The 24,471-nt window shown below is 43.4% G+C and overlaps 1 protein-coding gene across 2 annotated transcripts in view; it reads right to left on the bottom strand.

The window, feature by feature from the left end:
- The window catches only part of vps13d (vacuolar protein sorting 13 homolog D), a 216,010-nt gene that overhangs the window by 52,500 nt on the left and 139,039 nt on the right, over positions 1-24,471 (bottom strand). For both annotated transcript variants that reach the window (XM_078425505.1, XM_078425504.1), the window contains one exon: positions 890-1,022. In XM_078425505.1, the coding sequence (XP_078281631.1) occupies positions 890-1,022 (133 nt within the window). The remainder of the gene's footprint in view (positions 1-889; positions 1,023-24,471) is intronic.

Raw genomic sequence — 24,471 nt, forward strand, 5'->3', positions numbered from 1 at the left:
ATCGAGATTTACTCACAACTGCCTCAAATCAGTGGCAAATAATGCTACATTCCGTGAAAGAATACATATTAAAAAAGATTCTCTTAGAACTTTGAGATGATGAATGGTAAAAATATATAAGGCAATTAAGAAAGGGTTAATTAACATCTGATTCGAATTTTGATTTTGACGGAATAAAGTGGTTGAAGGTAGACAAGGCAGAAGAAATCAAAAAGCATGCAAACAGTTAACTACTCCACCACACTTCCATTTCTACCACCCTTGCCCCCACCAACAAAGGAACAACATAATATTTCTCACTGAAAGATTTAAAAACCATGAAAAAAACAAAATGTTGGGGAAAACTGTACGCACACTTCATGTGTCAGCCAAGCACTGGTCCAGCACAGATCTTGTTTATAATTTGGCTAGTTCGGTAACTTGAGGGGGAGGGGTTGCTGGTATATGAATCCTGGTGCAAACAGTAAGTGTGCCATTTCCTTAGCTGGACGATAATCTAAATGATTTTCCATTGTGAGATGACGAAGATTCCAAATAGTGTGTTGAGGTTAAAAAAAAAACAGGGAAAATTTGACTTTTTCATTGCTAGCAAAGAACTTCTGTCTCCAAGGACGGGACATATGAAATGCATTACAGTGAAATTTAATCTTTATAAAGCATGACAACCTTGTTGTAAATTCAGCTGGAAAGCAGGCTATGACTGATGAAAGGTTCCATTGTAAAATACAAAAAAATATGAAATACACTTTAAAACCATAGGAATGGTAAAAATATATCCTGCAAACGGCATGCCCACAGTTGGATAGAATACACAAAGGATGCGGAACTTTATTTGATCTGGTATTAATGCAGAAATTTCACCCATTAACAGAAATTGCCTCCCTCGTACCGTGAGCCAGCCCCTGAATTCCTGCCACGAGGTGTTCTCCGCTGGTCACCGCTTGGTAGCGAATGGATTCCCGCTCAGTCTGGTGTCTAGTGTCCATGGTCTTTCCCAATCCATCCGATAATGTCCCAGCAAACTGGAGGAGAGAGAAAGAAGAAACAAAAACACTTAAAAAGTAGGTAAGTGAAACACGGCAACTCATCAATAATGAGCTCTAAATGAAAAAAACAAATGGTCACAAAAAAGATTCTCTTAGAACTTTGCTGCTGAGGTGACCCGTTGTTTTGTCAAATACATTTCATTGTACCGTTGACCCTGTGCCAACCTACATATGACAAATAAAATTTATTATTATTATTATAAAATTCAGCAGCCAACTTTGAAATAAATGTGTCTCTCTTCTCCCACTCTGTACATCAAAAGACTTGGAGTGAAAATTTTCCAGTAATTGAAAGAATTTGTTCCAGTTACGTGATCCAGCAACGCAAAGTACATTTTCTCCTTGCCCAGTCCTAATCCCGCTGTGAAGGAACAATGGTCCAAATTTAAACCTGGGAACTTCATGCCCTGCATAATCTGACTACCAATTGCCATAACAAGTTCAGCATTTGGACGTGCAAAGCTAAACTGGCTCACTCACTAATTCAATAAAAACAAAACCTGATCCAGAACCGGTGACATGTGACAAGACCAGTTTGATTATATCACACTTTTAGAAGGCATGGCATTATGTTTATGGGTGTTACACCAGCTCTCCTCTGATCATTTTTGAACTATAAATTGGAGATTGGAGACCACATTATACCTTGGAAACTGAATCTAGTTCAAACAACAGTAATTTAGGGGAATTCCAAATGACTTATTTCACTGCATATAAAGTGATAATATGAGTTACAGTGTCTTATAAGGTCTAAACTACATTGGGTTGAACAACTGTGGTGGAGATGAATTCCTGATCCTGGTTGTGACCATTATCTAACCATACGAGATACACCCAGAACATTGCCCAGGATAAAACCAATCTTTTTGAGGTAAGGTGTTTGGTGCTCCTGAACATCTAATTCCATGAAAAGCTGCTAGATGCACGCTCGCTTAAACGTAACCGTGCTATTGATAAAGAGTTTTCTCCCTTCAGCAGGTTCTTCCCTCATGGTGACGAATGTTTAAAATTATGGTAGTCAGACCTGTTCAACATATTGCCTCAATATGCATGAGGATGAAGGATAATTTAGTGGGTGGGTACACTTCTCCAATCAGAGACCCCAATATCAAAACCTATTTTTCCATTTTATTTCATACTTTTTGCATACCAGCACATTTCACCAGACTTTCCGCACTCAGAATGTGTCAATAGACAATAAGTGCAGGAGGAGGCCATTCGGCCCTTCGAGCCAGCACCACCATTCAACGTGATCATGGCTGATCATTCTCAATCAGTACCCCGTTCCTGCCGTCTCCCCATACCCCCTGACTCCGCTATCCTTAAGAGCTCTATCTAGCTCTCTCTTGAATGCATTCAGATAATTGGCCTCCACTGCCTTCTGAGGCGGAGAATTCCACAGATTTACAACTCTCTGACTGAAAATGTTTTTCCTCATCTCCGTTCTAAATGGCCTATCCCTTATTCTTAAACTGTGGCCCCTGGTTCTGGACTCCCCCAACATTGGGAACATGTTTCCTGCTTCTAACATGTCCAACCCCTTAATAATCTTATATGTTTCGATAAGATCCCCTCTCATCCTTCTAAATTCCAGTGTATACAAGCCTAGTCGCTCCAGTCTTTCAACATATGACAGTCCCGCCATTCCGGGAATTAACCTAGTAAACCTACGCTGCACACCCTCAATAGCAAGAATATCCTTCCTCAAATTTGGAGACCAAAACTGCACACAGTACTCCAGGTGCGGTCTCACTAGGGCCCTGTACAACTGCAGAAGGACCTCTTTGCTCCTATACTCAAGTCCTCTTGTTATGAAGGCCAACATTCCATTGGCTTTCTTCACAGCCTGCTGTACCTGCATGCTTCCTTTCAGTGACTGATGCACTAGGACACCCAGATCTCGTTGTACGTCCCCTTTTCCTAACTTGACACCATTCAGATAATAATCTGCCTTCCTATTCTTACCATCAAAGTGGATAACCTTACACTTATCCACGTTAAACTGCATTTGCCATGCATCCGCCCACTCACACAACCTGTCCAAGTCACCCTGCAACCTCATAGCATCTTCCTCACAGTTCACACTACCACCCAGCTTTGTATCATCTGCAAATTTGCTAATGGTACTTTTACTCCCTTCATCCAAGTCATTAATGTATATTGTAAATAGCTGCGGTCCCAGTACCGAGCCTTGTGGTACCCCACTAGTCACTGCCTGCCATTCTGAAAGGGACCCATTTATCCCCACTCTTTGCTTTCTGTCTGTCAACCAATTTTCTATCCATGTCAGTACCTTACCCCCAATACCATGTGCTCTAATTTTGCCCACTAATCTCCTATGTGGGACCTTGCTGAAGGCTTTCTGAAAGTCCATTTTCCTAGTTGCATCCTCAAAAAATTCCAGAAGATTAGTCAAGCATGATTTCTCCTTCGTAAATCCATGCTGACTCGGAACGATCCTGTTACTGCTATCCAAATGCTCTGCAATTTCATCTTTTATAATTGACTCCAGCATCTTCCCCACTACTGATGTCAGACTAACTGGTCTATAATTTCCCGTTTTCTCTCTCCCTCCTTTCTTAAAAAGTGGGATAACATTAGCTACCCTCATAATCCACAGGAACTGATCCTGAATCTATAGAACATTGGAAAATGATCACCAATGCGTCCACAATTTCTAGAGCCAATGTGTCAATTGCTAGGCTTTGGGCCAATGCAAAAGAAGAGTTGTGGATGTCTGGTGCTCTTACATCAAAGTTGTGGTTTGAGGTCTGAGTAACTTTAGGCTGAGAAGCAAATCCCAACATCTTTCCAACTGTTTTCCAATGATCAGTGGTGGAATTGGCATCTTTGCAGATGCCCGACACAGACCATGGTCAGTTATCTAAGTAGTTCTTCAAAACTGGACAGCTGTGAATGTTTATTGTCTAGTCCTGCCATTGAATGCTGCCCACTTGGTTGTGTAGCTTCATCAAGAGAAGGAAAGTCTGAAAACAAAAGGCACAAATTACACCGAAGATCGTAACAAAAAGCTGGAGTAACTCAGTGGGACAGGCAACATCTTTGATGTTTCCGATGCAGAGACTCAAGAAAAGTCCCAACCCAAAAAGTCACCCATACCTTCTCTCCAGAGGTGCTGCCTGTCCCACTGAGTTACTCCAGCATTTTGTGTCTATCTTCGGTGTAAATCAGCATCTGCAGTTCCTTCCTAAACAACAATTTACATTGGTTCGGCACAATGTCCATTGTTTGAACAACACAGCTTGCCTTTATTCCAAAGTGACTATAAGTGAATGGCCAATAAAAAGTAAGTCCATGAATTTGTTGATGCCGAGCCCAGAAAGATCTCACATAAATTCCCCTGCCCTCAACTCTAGTCCCCTAATTTTTCAGTTGATACACATAAAGAAACAACTCATCTTCTGATCTTAATTTTGGTTTTAAAAAAAAGTACAGGTGAAAAGTTCACTTCTTACAAGCCACTCCAAAGAACGCAGTTAATAGTTCAACAATGAAAGTTTTTTTTTCAGATTACTGTTCCAACAGCTGTTCCACATTGTTGCTTTGAGAGTTCAATAGTTTACATGGCAATTATTAAATGCTGAATTCTCCTACAAAATGATTAGGTTACGTTCCAAGCACGAAGACGATATTGTGGTTTTAGAAAACCCTCCAGCAAATTTGACAAACAACCAGGAGCTTCCAGCACAGTCTCTTGTGTGGATTTGTTCTGAAATAATTGAAGGACACTTGACTAAAAACACTTGCGCTGGTTCAGACAGACTGGAAGGTAGCAAGACTTAGCCCTGCTATGTTAGCTGATCTTACTGGAGACAGTGTAGGAGGACTACAATTGGTACTGGTCTGCTTGGGAGTTAGACCACAAAGTATCGAGGCTCACACAGTGGTTCAGATTGGAATTCGTTCAAAGAAATATAGCCCTCCACTGGTGAGATTTAATCTCTTTAATCCTTTGTCTCATGGCAAGAGAGAAAATGTAGTGGTCATTGTGCACAATGATACTGTAAATACTAAAAGTGGGAGCGATCACATGTCAGAATTTCTTGCAAAATTCATCTGGTTAAAAGAAAAGATTAATGTCCAATAAATAGTAACTGAATAACTCTGTCCAATAACCTTTTGTGCTCATAGTTGAAAGTGCTTCTGCTAACTTTTAAGAATTCCTAGCTTTAGCTAATTTACAGCACCTTTGAAGTGTCCTAAAACACAACATACTAATGAATTAAAGTGTTTTCTCAGGATAAAATAAGAGTTTATTTTGCACTCAGCAACATTTCGCAAATAGTTGTGAAGTAAATGGTGAAATTAGTCCTAACATTGGTAAAAGTTCTGCCTATATTCTTGGCAGCAACAAAAATGATGCATTTCCTCAGTATGACATAGAATTGTTAAACTAGATGATATGAAGTGCCCCCTTCTCCAATCCACCCACCCACACAAAGTGGATAACCCCGAAGTATATTGTAAGTAGGGGTGCCAACTATCCCACTCCCAAATAAGGGACAAGGTGGCGTCACTGCCCCGCGCCCCATGTGACCTCACCCAGCCACGTGCTCCCGCTCCACCAATGGTGACCGCCCGGGCTGGGAGGCAGGTTGCTACGCAACCTCTGTTAGGCAGCGCCCGGACCTGCATAGCTACACTGTCCGGACCTACAGCGTCCGGGCCTACAGCGCCCCCAGGGCCTAATACAGGACAAGGGCGGTCCCGTACGGGACAAACCAATTTAGTCCAAAATACGGGATGTCCTGGCTAATTTGGGACAGATGGCAATCCTAATTGTAAGTCATTATTCAGAAGAGGCAGTTCACATGGTGGCAAATTTGTGCTCTTAGCATTCATTTTTGGCACAAGTATCACAGAATTCATATATGTGGCATTCAGACGTTTGTGGGAGCTATCATGCTGAAGGAGACATTGGCGAGATCATTAATCTGCAGAGAACATCTGCTGGATGTATAAAAGAATGGAAAAATGTGGACGTATAAATTAGGAACACGTGTAATCCATTTGGCCTCTCAAACCTGCACAGTGTTCCAATTCAATGGAACAGAGCTGATCTGAATGCAAACACAACTACACGTTTCAGTCTATCCATAACCTTCCAATCCCTTTCTACCTTTGCCTTAGAAACACAATGATTCTGCTTCCATTATCATTTCAGGAAGAATGTTCTGAAGACTCTCAGCCCTAAGAGAGAAAAAAATCTCCCTTTCTGTTCTAACCTTTCTGTTCTGACCTTTCAATTTTAAACAATGGTCCTTAGCTCTTATTCCTCCCACAACAGGAAACATCCTTGCTACTGACAAGATTCCTCAGGACCTCTTACATTCTAATCAAGTCCCTTCTCACGTTTCCAAATCAGTGGATACAAGCCGAGCCTGTTCATCCTTTCCACACGCCCATTCCAACTATTAGTCCAGTGAATTTTCTGATTGTTTCTAACCACGCAACATTCTTTTTAAAAATAAAATCAATAACACATGACTCCAGACGTGGGCTCATCAATGCACTATACATTTGACGTATAACCACAATACTTCGTTCAATACTCAGGCAAAAAAAACACAACAGCACTCTCTCTCTGCGACTCCCCTTCCCCAGCTCGCTCACAAATTGGACAGTTAGACAAAGATTCATCTGCACCTCCTCAATAGGGTTGCCAACTTCCTCACTTCCTCAAAATAAAAGAGCAGCACTTTATATTCTGCCTGGGTAGTCTATACCCCAATGAGCAATGAACTATCCAATTTCAGGTAACCTGTACTCATATGGTCATAAGTGATAGGAGTAGAATTAGGCCATTTGGCCCATTACGTCTACTCTGCCATTCAATCATGGCTGATCTATCTCTCCCTCCTAACCCCATTCTCCTGCCTTCTCCCCTTAACCTCTGACACCTGTACTAATCACGAATCTATCTATCTCTGCCTAAAAATATCGACTGACTTGGCCTCCACAGCTTTCTGTGGCAAAGAATCCCACAGATTCACCACCCTCTGACTTATCCCAGTGATCTTTTCTCTTTTCTTCTGATTTCCCTCCTCCCCCACCATTCCGTCACAGTTTCATTCCACTCAATATATCTTCTGGTTCTCATATCCCCTTCTCCCGCTGGTTTCATCTGTCTATTATCCCTTCCTTGTCTGGTTCCACTTATCTCTTTTCTTTCTTATCAGATTCCAGAATCGGCAACCTCTTATGTTCCAGCCTCCAAATGGAGCCTCCATCCCCTTCTTACCTGGTTCCACCTATTGCCCACCAGCCCCTGCCTCATCCCTCCCTATCATCTCTTTCTGCTAGTTATCTCCCCACTACATTCTCAGTCTGATGCAGGCACTCAACCCGACATGCGTTCCTCCAGCAGTTCATATATATATCATATATATATACAGCCGGAAACAGGCCTTTTCGGCCCACCAAGTCCGTGCCGCCCAGCGATCCCCGCACATTAACACTATCCTACACCCACTAGGGACAATTTTTACCTTTACCTAGCCAATTAACCTACATACCTGTACGTCTTTGGAGTGTGGGAGGAAACCGAAGGTCTCGGAGAAAACCCACGCAGGTCACGGGGAGAACGTACAAACTCCTTACAGTGCAGCACCCGTAGTCAGGATCGAACCTGAGTCTCCGGCGCTGCATTCGCTGTAAAGCAGCAACTCTACCGCTGCGCTACCGTGCCGCCCATCGTATTGTGTTTACTTGTAATATCTGCATACAATGCAAATCATGCACAAGCACACCCAGATCTCACTGCATCTCAGGTTGTGAAATCTCTCACCATTCACATAATATGCTACTTTATCACCTTTTGTGTAAAAATGGACACTTTTAAATCCTTATTAAACCCAGATTTTCAGATCTTTAGCCACAAATCTACCTGGATCTCTTGGCAGCATTCTCATATCCTCTTCACAACTTACTTCTCTACCATCTTTGTATCATAAGCAAATTTACAAAACATATGTTTGCCGCCTTCATCCAAGTTTCACACCAACTGTAATATGTTGTGGTCCCAGTACTGATCCTCTTTGCAATAAAGATTCATTTATGCCTATTCGCTCTTTCCTATCACCTAGCCAATTCTTAATCCATGCTAATTTGTTATTCACTCTAATTGGAGCTTTCGGTGTCTGTAAAAGTCACAAAAAAAAGCATACACGTCAGCTAATTCTCATCACTTCATTTTGCTGCAAAGAACTGATGGCGAGACAATAAACGTGTCACCAGTCAATATTTTGTTATGTGAAATATACGGATCACATTTTTGAATGTCTATAATGACAGAAATACCACAAAATAAAATGGGTTAGGGTTAGAGCCACACCCTAGAGCCCGGCCGAGCCAGTTACACGCCTTGCTTACACACTTAAAGCATGCCTGAGGCAAAGGCAAAGGACATTCATAAAGTCACAACACAATTAAGGATGAAGACAGAAGAGCCTGCTGGAATCTGGAGCAACAAACAATCTGCGGGAGGAAATTTGTAGGAAGGAACTGTAGATGCTTGCTTACACCAAAGATGGACCCAAAAAGTTGGAGTAACTCAGCGGGACAGGCAGCATCTCCAGAGAGAAGGAATGGGTGAAGATGTCTCAACTCGAAACGTCACCCATTCCTTCTCTCCAGAGATGCTGCCTGTCCCGCTGAGTTACTCCGGCTTTTTGTGTCTGTAATCCGGTTAGGAATCTTCATCTGGATTGAAAAATCTGGATTGAAAAATGCTGTTTCCTATGCACCGTGCAGATGGCTGTACTGACGAGATCTCCGAGGCAACTCAGCAAACATGTGTGGATTTACTTTTGACTGCTTGCTCTTTATGCACATACTGTACTATCACATGTTCAGTATGATTGACAGACACTTTTGGAGATAGGAACGTTAGCCAACGCGGACTTCAAGTCAACTATTGATAGCACAGAAGACGGCCTTCCCTGGGTGCTTTGTCTACCAGCCCGGTTCCATGCAGACAACACAGCGCCCACCATGAGTCCACAGGTGTGCAGGGGGACTAGCACACTGTCCTTACAAACAGCAGACGTGAGGCGGTCCTTCAAAAAGGTCAACGACGCAAAGCTCCAGGGCCGGATGGTATTCCAGTGCGGGCCCTCAGAGCCTGTGCTGATCAACTGGCAGAGGTGTTCACCAACATCTTCAACCTCTCTCTGAGTCAGTCTGTGGTTCCCACCTCCTTCAAAGCATCCATCATCATTCCTGTTCCAAAGAAACCAGTAACCTCCTGTTTAAATGACTACCGTCCTGTTGCACTGACATCAGTCATCATGAAGTGCTTCGAGTGACTAGTCAAAACTCACATCTGCTCCTCTCTCCCTGACACCTTGGACCCTCTTCAGTTTGCATATAGACCAAACAGGGCCATGGACGATGCCATCGCCATGGCAATACATACTGCCCTCACCCACCTGGACAAAGGAAATACATATGTGAGAATGCTCTTTATTGACTACAGCTCGGCATTCAACACTATTATTCCCCCAAAACCTGTCCCCAAGCTCCTTGATCTTCGACTGGAGACCTCCATCTGCGGATGGATATTCGATTTCCTGACGGGCAGGCCCCAGGTGGTGAGAATTGGAAGCCACACCTCTTCCTCACTGATCCTTAACACAGGCACACCACAGGGCTGTGTGCTCAGTCCTCTCCTGTACTCCCTGTTCACGCACGACTGTACTGCAAAGCACAGCTCAAACAGCATCCTAAAGTTTGCTGACGACACGACCATCTTGGGCCTCATCACAGACAACAATGAGACGGCCTACAGAGAGGAGGTAAAGGCACTAAACAGCTGGTGCCAGGAAAATAACCTCTCTCTCAATGTCAGCAAAACTAAAGAGATGGTCGTGGACTACAGGAGACAGCGGGGGAGTGGACATCTCCCCATCCACATCGGTAATGCTGAGGTTGAAAGGGTCAGCAGCTTTAAGCTCCTCGGTGTGCACATCACTGAGGACCTTTCCTGGACACTGCACACGGACACAATAACAAAGAAGGTCCACCAGCGGCTCTTTTTCCTGAGAAGACTGAAGAAGTTTGGCATGAACGCCAACATCCTCACAAACTTTTTCAGATGCACCATCGAGAGCCTGCTGACGGGCTGCATTACAGTCTGGTACGGGAACTGTTCTGCCCACAGCCACAAATCACTACAGAGAGTGGTGAAGACGGCACAGCACATCACTGGCAACTGTCTCCCGGCCATTCAGGGCATTTTATCATATCATATCATATCATATACATACAGCCGGAAACAGGCCTTTTCGGCCCTCCAAGTCCGTGCCGCCCAGTGATCCCCGTACATTAACACTATCCTACACCCAATTTATCCTAGGGACAATTTTTACATTTACCCAGCCAATTAACCTACATACCTGTACGTCTTTGGAGTGACTACCGGCGGTGCCTGCGGAAGACACGCAGCATCATCAAGGACCGCAGCCACCCAGCACGCAGGCTGTTCTCCTTGTTACCGTCAGGCAGACGATACAGGAGTATGGCTGCACGTACCACCAGACTTAAGAACAGTTTCTACCATCAGGCCATCAGGCATCTGAACTCATAAACACATTTCAAATCATAGATGTTGATTTTTAATATAGTCTTTTTATCCTACTAATGTCATTTTAAAAAAAATCTTATTTATCCTTGGAATATTACTGCTGAGGTGACCGTTGTCTTGTCAAATACATTGTACCGTTGACCCAGAGCCAACCTACATATGACAAATAAAATGATTATTATTTAAAGTAGAGGGCCACTGGCTAGCAGCACTTGCCTTGGCCTCCCCCCTCGTTTTTTTTGTACTGGTTATCTGCCCTCTGCTCTCAGTCCAGATGAAGGGTCCCGCCCTTAAACGTCGACTGATCATTTTACTCCACAAATGTTGCTCGACTTGCTGAGTTCCTCCAGCAGATTGTTACTAAAGATAAAGAAAGCTTTGAAGTTTTATTATTTATATATTCCTGCAAAAGATCCTAACAGCGACCAAGAATAGCATCCAATAAACCATGAACTGGATTTTACAGATTTTATCCATCAATTCAAATGTGATCCATAAACGGTGGCCAACTCTGTAATCCAACAACATGGGGCAAGTTATGGGTGAGAAAAAATAGACACAGAGTGCTGGAGTAACTCGGTGGGTCAGGCTGCATCTCTGGAGAATACGGTTAGGCGACATTTGGTGTCGGAACACTTATTCAGACATTTAATTCAGTTTTTAGTTTAGAGATACAAAGTGGATACAGGAGCTTTAACCAACCGAGTCCACGACGACAACGATCACCCCTACTCTCGTTCTACGTTAGTTCTGTTATCCCAGTTTTGCATCCTACAAGGTACGGGCAATTTACAAAGCCAATTAACGTACAAACCCGCACGTCTTTGGAATGTGGGAGGAAACCACAGCACCCGGAGGAAACCCATGCAGTAGTTAGACCGAATGATGTTCCCCCGCTACCACAAGCTTTGCAGTTGTCTCTGGCATTTGGTAGACATCACAGGCGTCAGCGCACCTGGAGTGCAGTAGGGTAGCCTCGTACTGGGAGAATGACCACCGTGACCACTGGTTCTCCACTGCCAGGTAAGTATTTAATTGATCATGCAATTTTGAACAATTCCTCTGCCATACAACGCCAGCAGAAGATAGACACTGAATGCTGGAGTCTGTCCCACTGAGTTACTCCAGCAGTTTGTGTCCACTTTCTGCTTGTGTTGTATTCTGTTTTAAAACAGATGCTGGTTTACACCAAAGATAGACACAAAATGCTAGAGTAACTCAGCGGGACAGGCTCCAGCACTTAGTGTCTATCTTCGATGTAAACCAGCACCTGTAGTTCCTTCCTACATCATACAACACAAGCAGCAGGCCACTATTCCCTTCACATCTCCATTATTTAATGAGATCGTGGCTGATCTTTTATCTAAATGCCCCCTTTGGCTCCAACTCATTATGTCTCGATTCCCTTAACCTCCACAGTGCTAGTGTGTCTGGTGTAATTTACAATTTTAACTGGTTGCTATTTAATTTGAGTCAAGGTTTTTTGTATAAATTAATCAAATAAGCAAGACCTTAAGATGCTGCCTGACCTGGTGAGTTACTCCAGCATTTTGTGATACCTTAAGAACACAAGTCACCACCTCTCCCCACCAATGACAGAAATCAGATAATAACGATCAATCTTCCACTTATTAGTCAGTTGTACAATTTTCATGCACGAGGTCTTATCAAGCTTTTGGAAGGCAAAGTACACCAGCTGACGAGACTAACCATCATTAGCTAGGTGGCCACTTTTTAAAAATTGAAGACTTTGGTTAATTTAGGATTTTCACCCTTAATGATAATGAATGAGTTAGTTAGGTTATGGTATGGATGTTTCTCAAATGTATTCTTGATAATCTGTTCTATTATTTCAAATGACATGCTCAAAAGATGAACAGGAACAACATGGGCCCATTTCCAATGTAATTTTAATTCTAAATTGTTCACTGCCTCCCTGATTGACTTTCTGACGCGGATCTCTGGGATACTGTGCTATCCAGCTGTGGGCACTGATATGCTTCGATGCATGCAGGATTAAAATAGAGAGAAAGAATGAGTACATATTGTGGACATCAACATGTAACATGAAATCACAAGTACTTCTCAGATGGGTGCATGGGGCGTGCGTTGACAAAACAGTAAGTTGGAGAAAATAAAGGTTCAAATTTATAATCTCTTGTAGATGATAACAGTTGCGTGATACTGCTAACCGTAGGGGTATTGTCCCGTATAACTAGTTTAAATACAAAGTTACATAGACAAAATGTTACATAAAAATTAAAGAGTAACAATATTGTACCGTGTACGACTGGTACAAAAGCCCCACAGCAGGATTCTTGTCCAGTGTACATTCTGCAACATCCATCATAAAAAATGACTGCTTTAATAACTCCACTTAAATGCCCAAATGATGATGGAACTCTGCATCCTGTGGCTTTGACATATACAGCAGGGTTATATTGGTATCAGTGGGGAGCTTTATGGCACGGTATCTAAACATTGCCATTCTGCAGCTTCTGGCAATCTCGAGACCCTGCTACGTTTGCTGAACTGCAAAAGATCAGGTTAAAAAGGTCAGAGTATTTCTGCTCTTCCACTTTGTGTGACCCCCAGCAATATCTTTCATCTTGTGGTGAATGTCCTCTTGAGCAGTGGGCTGATGAGACGTTACTGCACAGTTTTCCTTGTCACCACTGTCAATCTTGGGTCTGGTTGAGTTTCCCCAGCACCACAAGTCAAATCTTCACCCGATTATTCGAGTTTAAAGGCAATTTAGTGCTATTCAGTAGTCCCACAAAAAGCTGGAGTAACACAGCAGGGCAGGCAGCATCTCTGGAGGGAAGGAATGGTATCTATTTTGTGTCTATAAACCAGCATCTGCAGTTCCTTCCTACACAGTCCATTCCCTTTGCCGCATGACACTTGACTCCAATAATACATATAGTTCATACAAAGTAGCCTAGGAAACCTTAAAGCGACCCCAATCTGCAAAAAATCACACAAGATTAGAGGAGATTGGTATCTTCCCATGACTCTGTTTTTTTCTGCATGTTTCTTATCCAAGCTGTATAACTATTTATATACAGGGATCTGTGATTTATTGTTGAATTTTTGACCTCTACTTCAGGGTCCAAAGAGAAGTTCCAGTCATACAATGCAAAATAGCTTTGCTGAAGTTGGTAGCAGGCTAGGACTCTATTCCTTGGAGTGTAGGAGGATGAGGGGTGATCTTATAGAGGTGATCTTATATTCCCCTCAAAATCATGAGGGGAATAGATCGAGTAGAAACACACAGAATTTCTTGCCCAGAGTAGGGGAAATCGCAAACCAGAGGATATAGATTCAAGGTGAGGGGGGAAAAGATTTAATAGGAACCTGAGGGGTAGCTTTTTCACACAAAGGGTGGTGGGTGTATGGAACGAACTGCCGGAGGAGGTAGTTGACGCAGGTATTATCGCAATGTTTAAGAAACATTTAGACAAGTACATGGCTAGGACAGGTTTAGAAGGATATGGGCCAACACACAGGCAAGTGGGACTAGTGTAGATGGGACATGTTGGTCGGTGTGGACAGGTTGGGTTGAAGGGCCTGTTTCCACACTGAAGGACTCTAAACATAAGCAACTAGAAAGTTATCAGGTGCCTTGAACCAGAATGTGTAGGGAGGAACTGCAGATGCTGGTTTAAACCGAAGACAGACACAAAAAGCTGGAGTAACTCAGTGGGACAGGCAGCACCTCAACCAGTATTACTACTTTTGCCAATTAGGCCTGTGTTTTCAAATCACCATCCTTCCAAGTGCGATGTTCACTAATTGAATTAAATTCTTTGCAATGCTGATGAGGGTCATTGAAACAAAAGATGAGAGGCAATACTTACCTGTGGAATTGCAACAATTTTCATTGATATAACCTGATGTAACCAGTTCTTAACTAGTCCCTTATTATTAGCAGCATTCAAAACAAGGTCACACTTCATGCATGCTGCACACATATTGTGGAACTGGATCAGTGCAGCAGGGTTTCCAGCCCCGATCATATTGGTTCTGCATCCAAAGGGAAAGAGGAGAGGTCCCTTTACAGATACCTTCCACAAATTAGTTTGCACCTTCCAACCCTTGTGCACAGAAGAACACAGAAGGCAGCTCAGTGCATATAAAGCTGCTGAGCGATCCTATCTCATGCTTTGCTCCACTTAGAGAGGAGCCAACCTGCTTTCCTTGAGTTGGTGACACGAGGCGCTTTGATAGCAGCTGGCTTGTTAACCATCACTCAATGTGAGGGACAGTGACTCAGCAATGCCTTCTTGTTATTCCAGTGTTATCAATCATCTGTCAGCATTGTGCAGCAACCATCTGAAGTACTCTAACTTCTTTTCGCCTCGTGAACTCTCTCTGAGGCACACACAAACATATTGCATAACTACTAGACATACCAGTTGGGGTGGACCACCTGACTTTAGGATTACAGATAAATCCTTGCATTAGACCCATGTCCAATGATTGAACAGCTTCTGAAACAACCCCATTGATAGCTTAGCCAAGGCTGTGCTGCCTTTTTGCATTTAAACCAGATATTCATACGTGATAGGAGTAGAATTAGGCCATTCGGCCCATCGAGTCTACTCCGCTATTCAATCATGGCTGATCTATCTCTCCATCCTAACTAACCCCATTCTCCTGCCTTCTCCCCATAACCTCTGACACCTGTATTAATCAAGAATCTATCTATCTCGGCCTTAAAAATATCCACTGAATACCTCTATGGTCACTTACAACCTTCAAAAGGCAGTGATGCACTTAATAAGATATTAGAGATGAATTTAAAACAACAAACACATCATGATCATTTGTCTTTGTGCATTTAAACAATACATTCATTTTTCAGGATCTGTACATGTTTGGAATGTGGGAGGAAACCGGAATGCCTGGGGAAAACCCACGCAGGTCACAGGGAGAATGTACAAATGCCATACAGACAGCACCCGTAGTCAGGTTCGAACCCAGGTGTCTGGCATTGTAAGGCAGCAGCTCGACCGCCACGCCACTGTGCCGCCCCGAATTTAGTGCCTTACTCGAAGATTTCAGAGGGTATTTAACAGACAGACAGAGGGTATTTAACAGCCAGACAGAGGGTATTTAACAGCCAGACAGAAGGTATTTAACAGACAGACAGAGGGTATTTAACAGCCAGACAGAGGGTATTTAACAGCCAGACAGAGGGTATTTAACAGCCAGACAGAGGGTATTTAACAGACAGCCACATGGGGTGTGTTTGGAGTCACACAATGAGCAAATTGGATAAGGGAGGCTGACCCCCTTTGAATGTAAATTCAAAAGTTGCTAAGGTGGGATTTGAACTTGAGTCTTGGTATCCAGGCCTCTGAACAGGTAACTGAACTGCACCCTGCGCCGGTACAAAATAATGAACACGCTAGACTTGCTTTCATGAGAGCGCAGTCTTGCCCGACTTAGATGACAACATTCTGCTGAGCATCCAATATTGCAACAATGAACTGCATTACATAGAGTACAGTGGAGGTAAAGTGTGTTTGTAAGTCCCTTGCTCAATTTATACTTTAGACTTTGCTTTAGAGATACAGCACAGAAACAGGCGCTTCGGTCCACAAACTCCATGCCGCCCAACGATCAGCCTGTACACTAGCACTATGCTTCACACTAGGGACTATTTACAAGTTTTACAGAAGGCAATTAACCTACAAACACATACGTGTTTGGCGTGTGGGAGGGAACCTGAGCACCCGGAGAAAACCCACGTGGTCACAGGGGGAACGTACAAACTCTGTACAGACAGCACCCGTAGTCAGGATCAAATTCAGGTCTCTGGAGCAGTGAGGCAGCAACTCCTTTGCTGCACCACCCCAAATGCAAGCTGCCTTCTGGATTTGCCTTCCAATTTTGCCCAAAGCTCCCTGGTTTAGAAATTGATGGCCTGTGCGTCCCTTTCTACTTAAATTTTTAACTTCATACAGAGAGCCAGAGGGGGCTTGTGCTGAACAGTTACTGCTTAATATCAAGGACCATGGGCTTCCGGGGTGGCAATGGGTGTAAACATTATTATTGAGGTAATATATGGGGTGTTTCTGCTGACAACGGATAACAGATTGCTTAGAATATGTAAATCTAGGCTAAAAGGTGGGATTTTAATCGCCATTTGTCTCAATATTAAAAGAAAATAATCATGTTAATATATTTATTTTTCAAACACCCGATTTTAACTGTGACTCATTTCGAAAATCTTTCTATATAAAAAAAGGTCAAGGAAGCACCATAATGTGGCAATCAGCAGACAAGTTAGCATATGTTGCCAATTTTCCTTTAGTTTAAATACAACACAAATATATTTACTTTCGGCTTTAGCTCCTCGTGGCGAATGCCAATCGTGTGCAGTAGTGTGATGACTACTTGACTGGTATCTATTAGAATTAGGGTTGCCAACTGTCCCGTATTAGCCGGCACATCCCGTATTTTGCGCTAAATGGGTTTGTCCTGAATGGGACCGCCCTCGTCCCGTATTAGGCCCGCGAGCCCGGAGGCCGGTTGCTACGTAACTTCCGTTAGGCGAACACACTCCGTTAGCCTGCACTGTCCCGGCCGACAGTGACGTCACCTTGTCCCGTATTTGGGAGTGAGATAGTTGGCAACCCTAATTAGAATGCAATTTTACAGTCACATTGTGCCTCAGGGAAGAACCATGCTGTCCTGTTGGTAATTTGACACCATCCAGCATGCAAAAGGAATCAGGACAACATAAACATTAAAGTGGCTTTGAAATGCCGTTTTATTGGGACTATAAGGACTATTGACTTGCAACATCAGTGCCAACTCAAAGTTATAGTCGCTGTTTTCACTAGGACCAGCAGTTGGGTTCTTTCAGTGAAAACAATGACAGATGCATAATGCGGTGAGTAAGAACCCCACAGGGTCCTCTGGAGGGACACAGCTGTGTCATGCCTCCATTTTGTGGCTGCCCTGCTAACGCAAATCAACAGCATAAAACCTCAACCTATTGCTCCTTTGAATTGGAATATTGCTGGTGGCACACCCAGTTCTACCCCTCAGCATCCAGGCCAAGAGAAGACTTAAAAAAAAAAAAAAATTTAAGCTTTCAGCAACTTTAACAATTTATTTAACAATTATCCAATACCCATGCGATCACAAAAATAGTGGCAAATGTATGTAAACAGTGGTTGCCCCCTTTCCCACCAGTTAAGCATAAGCTAACCGCTCAGCTCGTCTATATAGGACAACAGGACACATTTCTACCAGGAAACACTATTAAAAGTGCAATCCTGACTTTGAAATAAGTGTGAATGTAAAATTGGACTTTATATATCTCAGTGCAGTTCGAAGCTGTGGTATTAGGCTTGCAACACTAATTGGACAGTTCACAGTGTCACCTGAAGCACTTTTCTGTCATACAGAAAGGATCTGTGGACATTTGGCAGTGCAGGGATTTGTCTCTTTTGTATCGTGACAAATAACAAATGGTCCAGTTGCTGTTTTTTCCCTGAGCATGACTGAACAAACGTGCGGTGATTCACAGGGTCCTGAGGATTCTGTTATTCTTGCTGTCACATTCCCTGAGCTCTGGTCCTTAATCAGCTCCCCCTCTTGTCATTAGCTCGGGGCAGTAATGCATTCTGACAATAGCGCATTGGCGATTTAACCCAGGAGCAAACCCCCCTAGCGGGCTGTCTGTGTGGATGTCTGATTAGCTAGGTCGCCCAGCACACCCTCTACCAGGCGCTCTCCACAGATGCCTGATTAGGTTGGTAGCTCCTTCAAGCAGCCCCTGTGGATTTGTCCCTGCAGATGCCTAATAGAAATTGGTTTGTGTTACTGGCCTGAGTGACTGATCCCTGCAGGGGTCCCCAAGCCGGTTCATACACAGGACAGTCAAAAGTCCACACTGTGAACTTGGAATGACCCCAAATGCTGCCTTCCTTGGCAGGTTCAACCAGAGGACAGCCAGTTTGTTGCATCTATGCGATACTCTCTCTGCCGGGGTAACAACACGCAGATCAAACAAAACAGCCATTTCACTCTGACAGTAGCACACAATCAGCCAGAGAATGAGAACAGAGCATCCCCACTGAAGGCAATCAATGAGAAGCACGCACTTAAATGTGGGGACAAACGGGTGAACTTTGTCACGGAAATAAACATACAAAACACAGCTCACAGCAACAATATGAAGAGCACATTGCAGCCAATCCCAGCTTCCTCACCATAACATTTACACAAGAACGTCCTTTTATTACATTTGACATAAAGGAAGATGCATTTTGTGGCTTTGTATTCTTGATGTAGTCTTATAAACTATACCAGCGGTGGGACTGTGGCCTCACTGTGCCAGAGACCCAGGTTCGATCCTGACTACGGGTGCTGTCTGTACAGGGTTGTACGTTCTCCTCGTGACCTGCATGGATTTTCCGCAGGTGGTTCGGTTTACTTCCACAGTTCAAAGACATACAGGTTCGTAGGCTAAATGGCTCGGTAAAATTGTCAATTGTCCCTAGTGTGTGTAGAATAGTGCTAGTGTACAGGGTGATCGCTGATCGGCACGGACTCGGTGGGCCGAAGGGCCTACTTCCGCGCTGTATCACTAAACTAAACAATCCCAATCGTTTTTTGCTGCAGATATTTAGATCTCGGAAAATGCATTTACCGATGGGATGATTTTCCAGCATCCTGTTTAGAGAGATGAATGCCTTTGCACACTTTCCCAGTAACGTTCCGCTTTTACACTTGAAATATAGAGTATTATTTGCACAAGAGGTTGCTTCCCAGCTCGTCCTGCGTTTGGAGAATTGTGTACAGTCTGGTTGTTCCATTATAGGAATGATGTGGAGGTTATGAAGAAGGGGCAGGTGAAGTTTATCAGAATGCCGCCTGGATTAAAGGGCATTAGCTATAAGGAGAGGTTGGATAGACTTCTTCTCTGAAACATCGAAGGGAGGCCTGATCGAAGTATATAAAACTAGGAGAGGCAGAGACAGAGTGGTCAGTCGGTGCGTTTTTCTCAGGGTGGAAATGACAAAGACTAGAGGGCATAGCTTTAAGGTCAGAGAGGGAAAGTTTAAAGTAGACTAGAGGGTGTGGACCCATTGGATCCAAACATCTCCTGCGGGCCCGGCAACCCTCCGTGCAAACCGCTCCTCCTCCTTGTATTGCCAAGGATGGTGGTGGAAGCAAATACAATAGTGGGACTTCAGATGCTTTTAGATAGCACATGAATATGCAGCGATATGGATCACAGTGCTGGCAGAGATTAGTTCAACGGCATCACGTTCGCCATGGACATTGTGGGCCGAAGGGCCTGTTCCTGTGCTATACTGTACTGTTCTATGTTCTGCTGCACCTCCTTCACAACTGGCCTAAATATTGAGAGATTGTCACTGCATCCCACCACACAAGCGACGTGTCAGATGACTGGAATCATCACGGGTTTATATCTGTTCTCTACGCAAATAAACCTGGATTATTTTGAAGTTGCCATTGGCTACAGTACATTCAGAGTTGGTGGTAACCCAATCGGAAAGATTAAATCTCATTTGTGCCATTTAAGATGGAACATTTGCCCTATGTTAATACTCTTGTTTGCTAACCCTTAGTTTTAGTCAGATATCTATCATTTGTACTGTCTGGTTCTCAGTAATTTCTGTATCAGGTCACTTGGAACCAAGTTTACCCCACTGCAGGCAATATCCTGTTGAATCTCATAGAACCATTGCACCGTACAACTAGGGTTGCCAACTGTCCCGTATTAGCCGGGACATCCCGCATTTTGGGCTAAATTAGTTTGTCCCGTATTAGTAGGGTTGCCAACTTCCTCACTCCCAAATAAGGGACAAAGGGTGACATCACCGCCCCGCGCCCCACGTGACCTCACCCAGCCAGCGGCCACGTGCTACCGCTCCACCAATGGCGGTCGCCCGGCCGCTGGCTTGGCGCGGGGCGGTGACGTCACCCTTTGTCCCGTATTTGGGAGTGAGGAAGTTGGCAACCCTACATACAAGTCAGAAATGGGCCCGACAGCACAACCTGCCCGTGCTGACTGTGATACCATCCACATTGGTCCCATTATGGTTACATTAAGCCGAGTTCCTTCTAATTTCCTGCTGAAATACCTGTCCAAATGCCGTTTAAAAGCTGTAATTGTATCTGCCTCTATCATTTCTGACAGCTTGTACCACATAACCACCACCCTGTGTGTGAAACACTTACTTGCCCCTCAGAGCACCTTTACATTTCTCCCCTCTCACCTGCCTTTACATCTCCCCTACGGTTTTAGATTCCCCTCCCCAGCAAGAAGGATGGTGGCCATCCATCCCGTCTACGTCCCTCACAATACTTGCTTTCTCTCATGGATTAAGCCCTTTAAGTACCAGATAACTAGAAGCAGGAGATTATTAGTGCCACACGTTATAATTCACATCGTAAAGCAATGCAATAAAAGTTTGCCAGCAAAAGTAAAGCATGAGAAAGTCATCCTTGTTTAACAAGAGGAAAAACATTCATGTGAAGGAAGGAAGGAAGTGCAGATACTTGTTTAAACCGAAGAAGGGTATCGACCCGAAACGTCACCCATTCCTTCTCCCCAGAAATGCTGCCTGTCCCGCTGAGTTACTCCAGCATTTTGTGTCTAACACTAATGTGAAGGTGCAAATGCTCTCCAGTCAACAGGACTCTTTCAAAAATCACATTGCAACTTATCTGATCCAAGAGCCTGTTGGTTCTGAACAATAAACTGTCAAAACAGCTTTGGGGAAGTTTACTTCTCTGCTACACAATTTACAGGACAACATTAATAGAATCAGATAAAACTGCTTCAAGAAAATTTCTCTGCTGTTGATTAAACATTTGCTGCGGGATATCTGAATATTATCAGGATATCTTTATGTATAATTTCTTAACCACACTGAATAAGCAAAGTTACACATTTTCGGAAAATAATTTGCAAAAATAAGGGATAAGTTTCCAACTGACCTCTCGATGCACTGTGGTACATACTGGGTGCTGTAAATTATTTTGGATGCAATCTTAAACCATTTAAAGTGGAACATCTGCAGGCCCCTGCATAAAACGAGGCAGCTGCCTTTTCATCACTTAGATGAAGTGAGGCAACATTGCTTGAACACTTTTTCATGATTGAAAGCTAATCCTATGTTAGACTATTTGCACAATAACACTAAAATTCTGGAGAATTGTAAACACAGCTTGGAAATTTTAAGTAAGCACGTTCTGTATACGCCTGCACAGAAAGGCGTAGAAAACAAGATTATTCTCCTTAATAGAGTTACTAAAGTTAATTTACAAACAATTTACAACTCGCAATACCACAAGGAAGATAAGAGTCACTGAAGCTGTCAAAATCTCTCCAGTCTATCACATGGAGGGCTAGGATGCTGCTAACAATAACATTTATGTGACCAAAAATGGAAGAAATATATATTTTTATAGATTCTTCGTTTATTCAAATTCATGTGAACTGCAACAAGACAAATATTTTAAGTTAAGCTTTGAGAAAGGGTAGTTTCTTTCCAGTGACTATATTTAGGATCAAAGTACTATTTAAAATTAAGAGATAGGCAGTGTAGCAAAAGGACAAGTGCAGAGTCAGCTGATGTGAACTTTCTTTCAACCTCAACTGCTTGCCAAGATAAATATGTTGAAGTGCTCTCCACGGGTTACATTTAAACGGCAAGAGTTCGCCCAGTGGAGCTCTGTGACAAAATGGAAAAGCAATTACAGTGCCCTCCATAATGTTTGGGATAAAGACCCATCATTTATTTATTTGCCTCTGTACTCCACAATTTGAGATTTGTAATAGAAAAAAAATCACATGTAGTTAAAGTGCACATTGTCAGATTTTAATAAAGGCCATTTTTATACATTTTGGTTTCACCATATAGAAATTACAGCTGTGTTTTTACATGGTTCCCCCATTGCAGGGCACCATAATGTTTGGGACACATGGCTTCACAGGCGTTTGTAATTGCTCAGGTGTGTTTAAACGCCTCCTTAATGCAGGTATAAGAGAGCTCTCAGCATCTAGTCTTTTCTCCAGTCTTTCCATCACCTTTGGAAGCTTTTATTGCTGTTCATCAACATGAGGACATCAAGTTGTGCCAATGAAAGTCAAAGAAGCCTTTATGAGACTGAGAAATAGGAGTGCCAACTTTCTCACTCCCAAATAGACAATAGACAATAGGTGCAGGAGTAGGCCATTCTAGGGGTGCCAATTATCTCACTCCCAAATACGGGACAAGGTGATGTTACCACCCCGCGCCCCACGTGACCTCACCCAGCCAGCGGCCACATGCTCCCGCTCCACCAATGGCGGCCGCCCGGGCCGGGAGGCGGGTCGCTACGCAACCTCCGTTAGGCGGCGCTGGGGCCTCCGGACCTACACCGTCCGGGCCTACACTGTCCGGGCCTACACTATCCGGAAGATAGACACAGATTTTAATCAGCATCTGCAGTTTTATTTCCTACTGCACTGTCCGGGACTACAGCGTCCGGGCCTACAGGGCTCCCCGGGCCTAATACGGGACAAAGGCGGTCGGTCCCAGGGACAAATCAATTTAGCCCAAAATACAGGATGTCCTGGCTAATACGGGACAGTTGGCAGCCCTACTGAGAAACAAGAATAAAACTGTTAGAGACATCAGCCAAACCTTAGGCGTACCAAAATCAACTGTTTGGAATATCATTAAGAAGAAAGAGAGCACTGGTGAGCTTACTAATCACAAAGGAACTGCCAGGTCAAGGAAGACCTCCACAACTGATGACTGAAGAATTCTCTCTATAATAAAGAAAAAAACCCAAACACCTGTCCGACAGATCAGAAACACTCTTCAGGAGTCATGTGTGGATTTGTCAATGACCACTGTCTGCAGAAGACTTCATGAACAGAAATACAGAGGCTACACTGCAAGATGCAAACCACTGGTTAACTACAAGAATAGGATACATTTTGCCAAGAAGTACTTAAAAGAGCAACCACAGTTCTGGAAAATGGTCTTGTTGACAGATGAGATGAAGATTAACTTATACCAGAGTGAGGGCAAGAGCAAAGTATGGAGGAGAGAAGGAACTGCCCAAGATCCAAAGCATACCACCTCATCTGTGAAACACGGTGGTGGGGGTGTTATGGCCTGGGCATGTATGGCTGCTGATGGTACTGGCCCACTTATCTTCATTGATGATACAACTGCTGATGGTAGTGGCATAATGAATTCTGAAGTGTGTAGACACATCCTATCTGCTCAAGTTCGAACAAATGCCTCAAAACTCATTGGCGGCGGTTCATTCTACAGCAAGATAATGATCCCAAACACACTGCTAAAGCAATAAAGGAGTTTTTCAAAGCTAAAAAATGGTCAATTCTTGAGTGGCCAAGTCAATCACCCTATCTGAACCCAATTGAGCATGCCTTTTATATGCTGAAGAGAAAACTGAAGGGGACTAGCCCCCCAAAACAAGCATAAGCTAAAGATGACTGCAATACAGGCCTGGCAGAGCATCACCAGAGAAGACACCCAGCAACTGGTGATGTCCATGAATTCAAGCAGTCATTGCATGCAAAGGATATGCAACAAAATACTAAACATGACTACTTTCATTTATATGATATTGCTGTGTCCCAAACATCATGGTGCCCTGAAATGGGGGGACTATGTATAAACACTGCTGTAATTTCTACATAGTGAAACCAAAATCTATAAAAATGGCCTATATTAAAATCTGACAATGTGCACTTTAACCACATGTGATTTTTTTCTATTACAAATCTCAAATTGTGGAGTACAGGGG

The sequence above is a fragment of the Rhinoraja longicauda genome, chromosome 30 (assembly GCF_053455715.1).
Source record: "Rhinoraja longicauda isolate Sanriku21f chromosome 30, sRhiLon1.1, whole genome shotgun sequence".
Classification (NCBI taxonomy): Eukaryota; Metazoa; Chordata; class Chondrichthyes; order Rajiformes; family Arhynchobatidae; genus Rhinoraja; species Rhinoraja longicauda.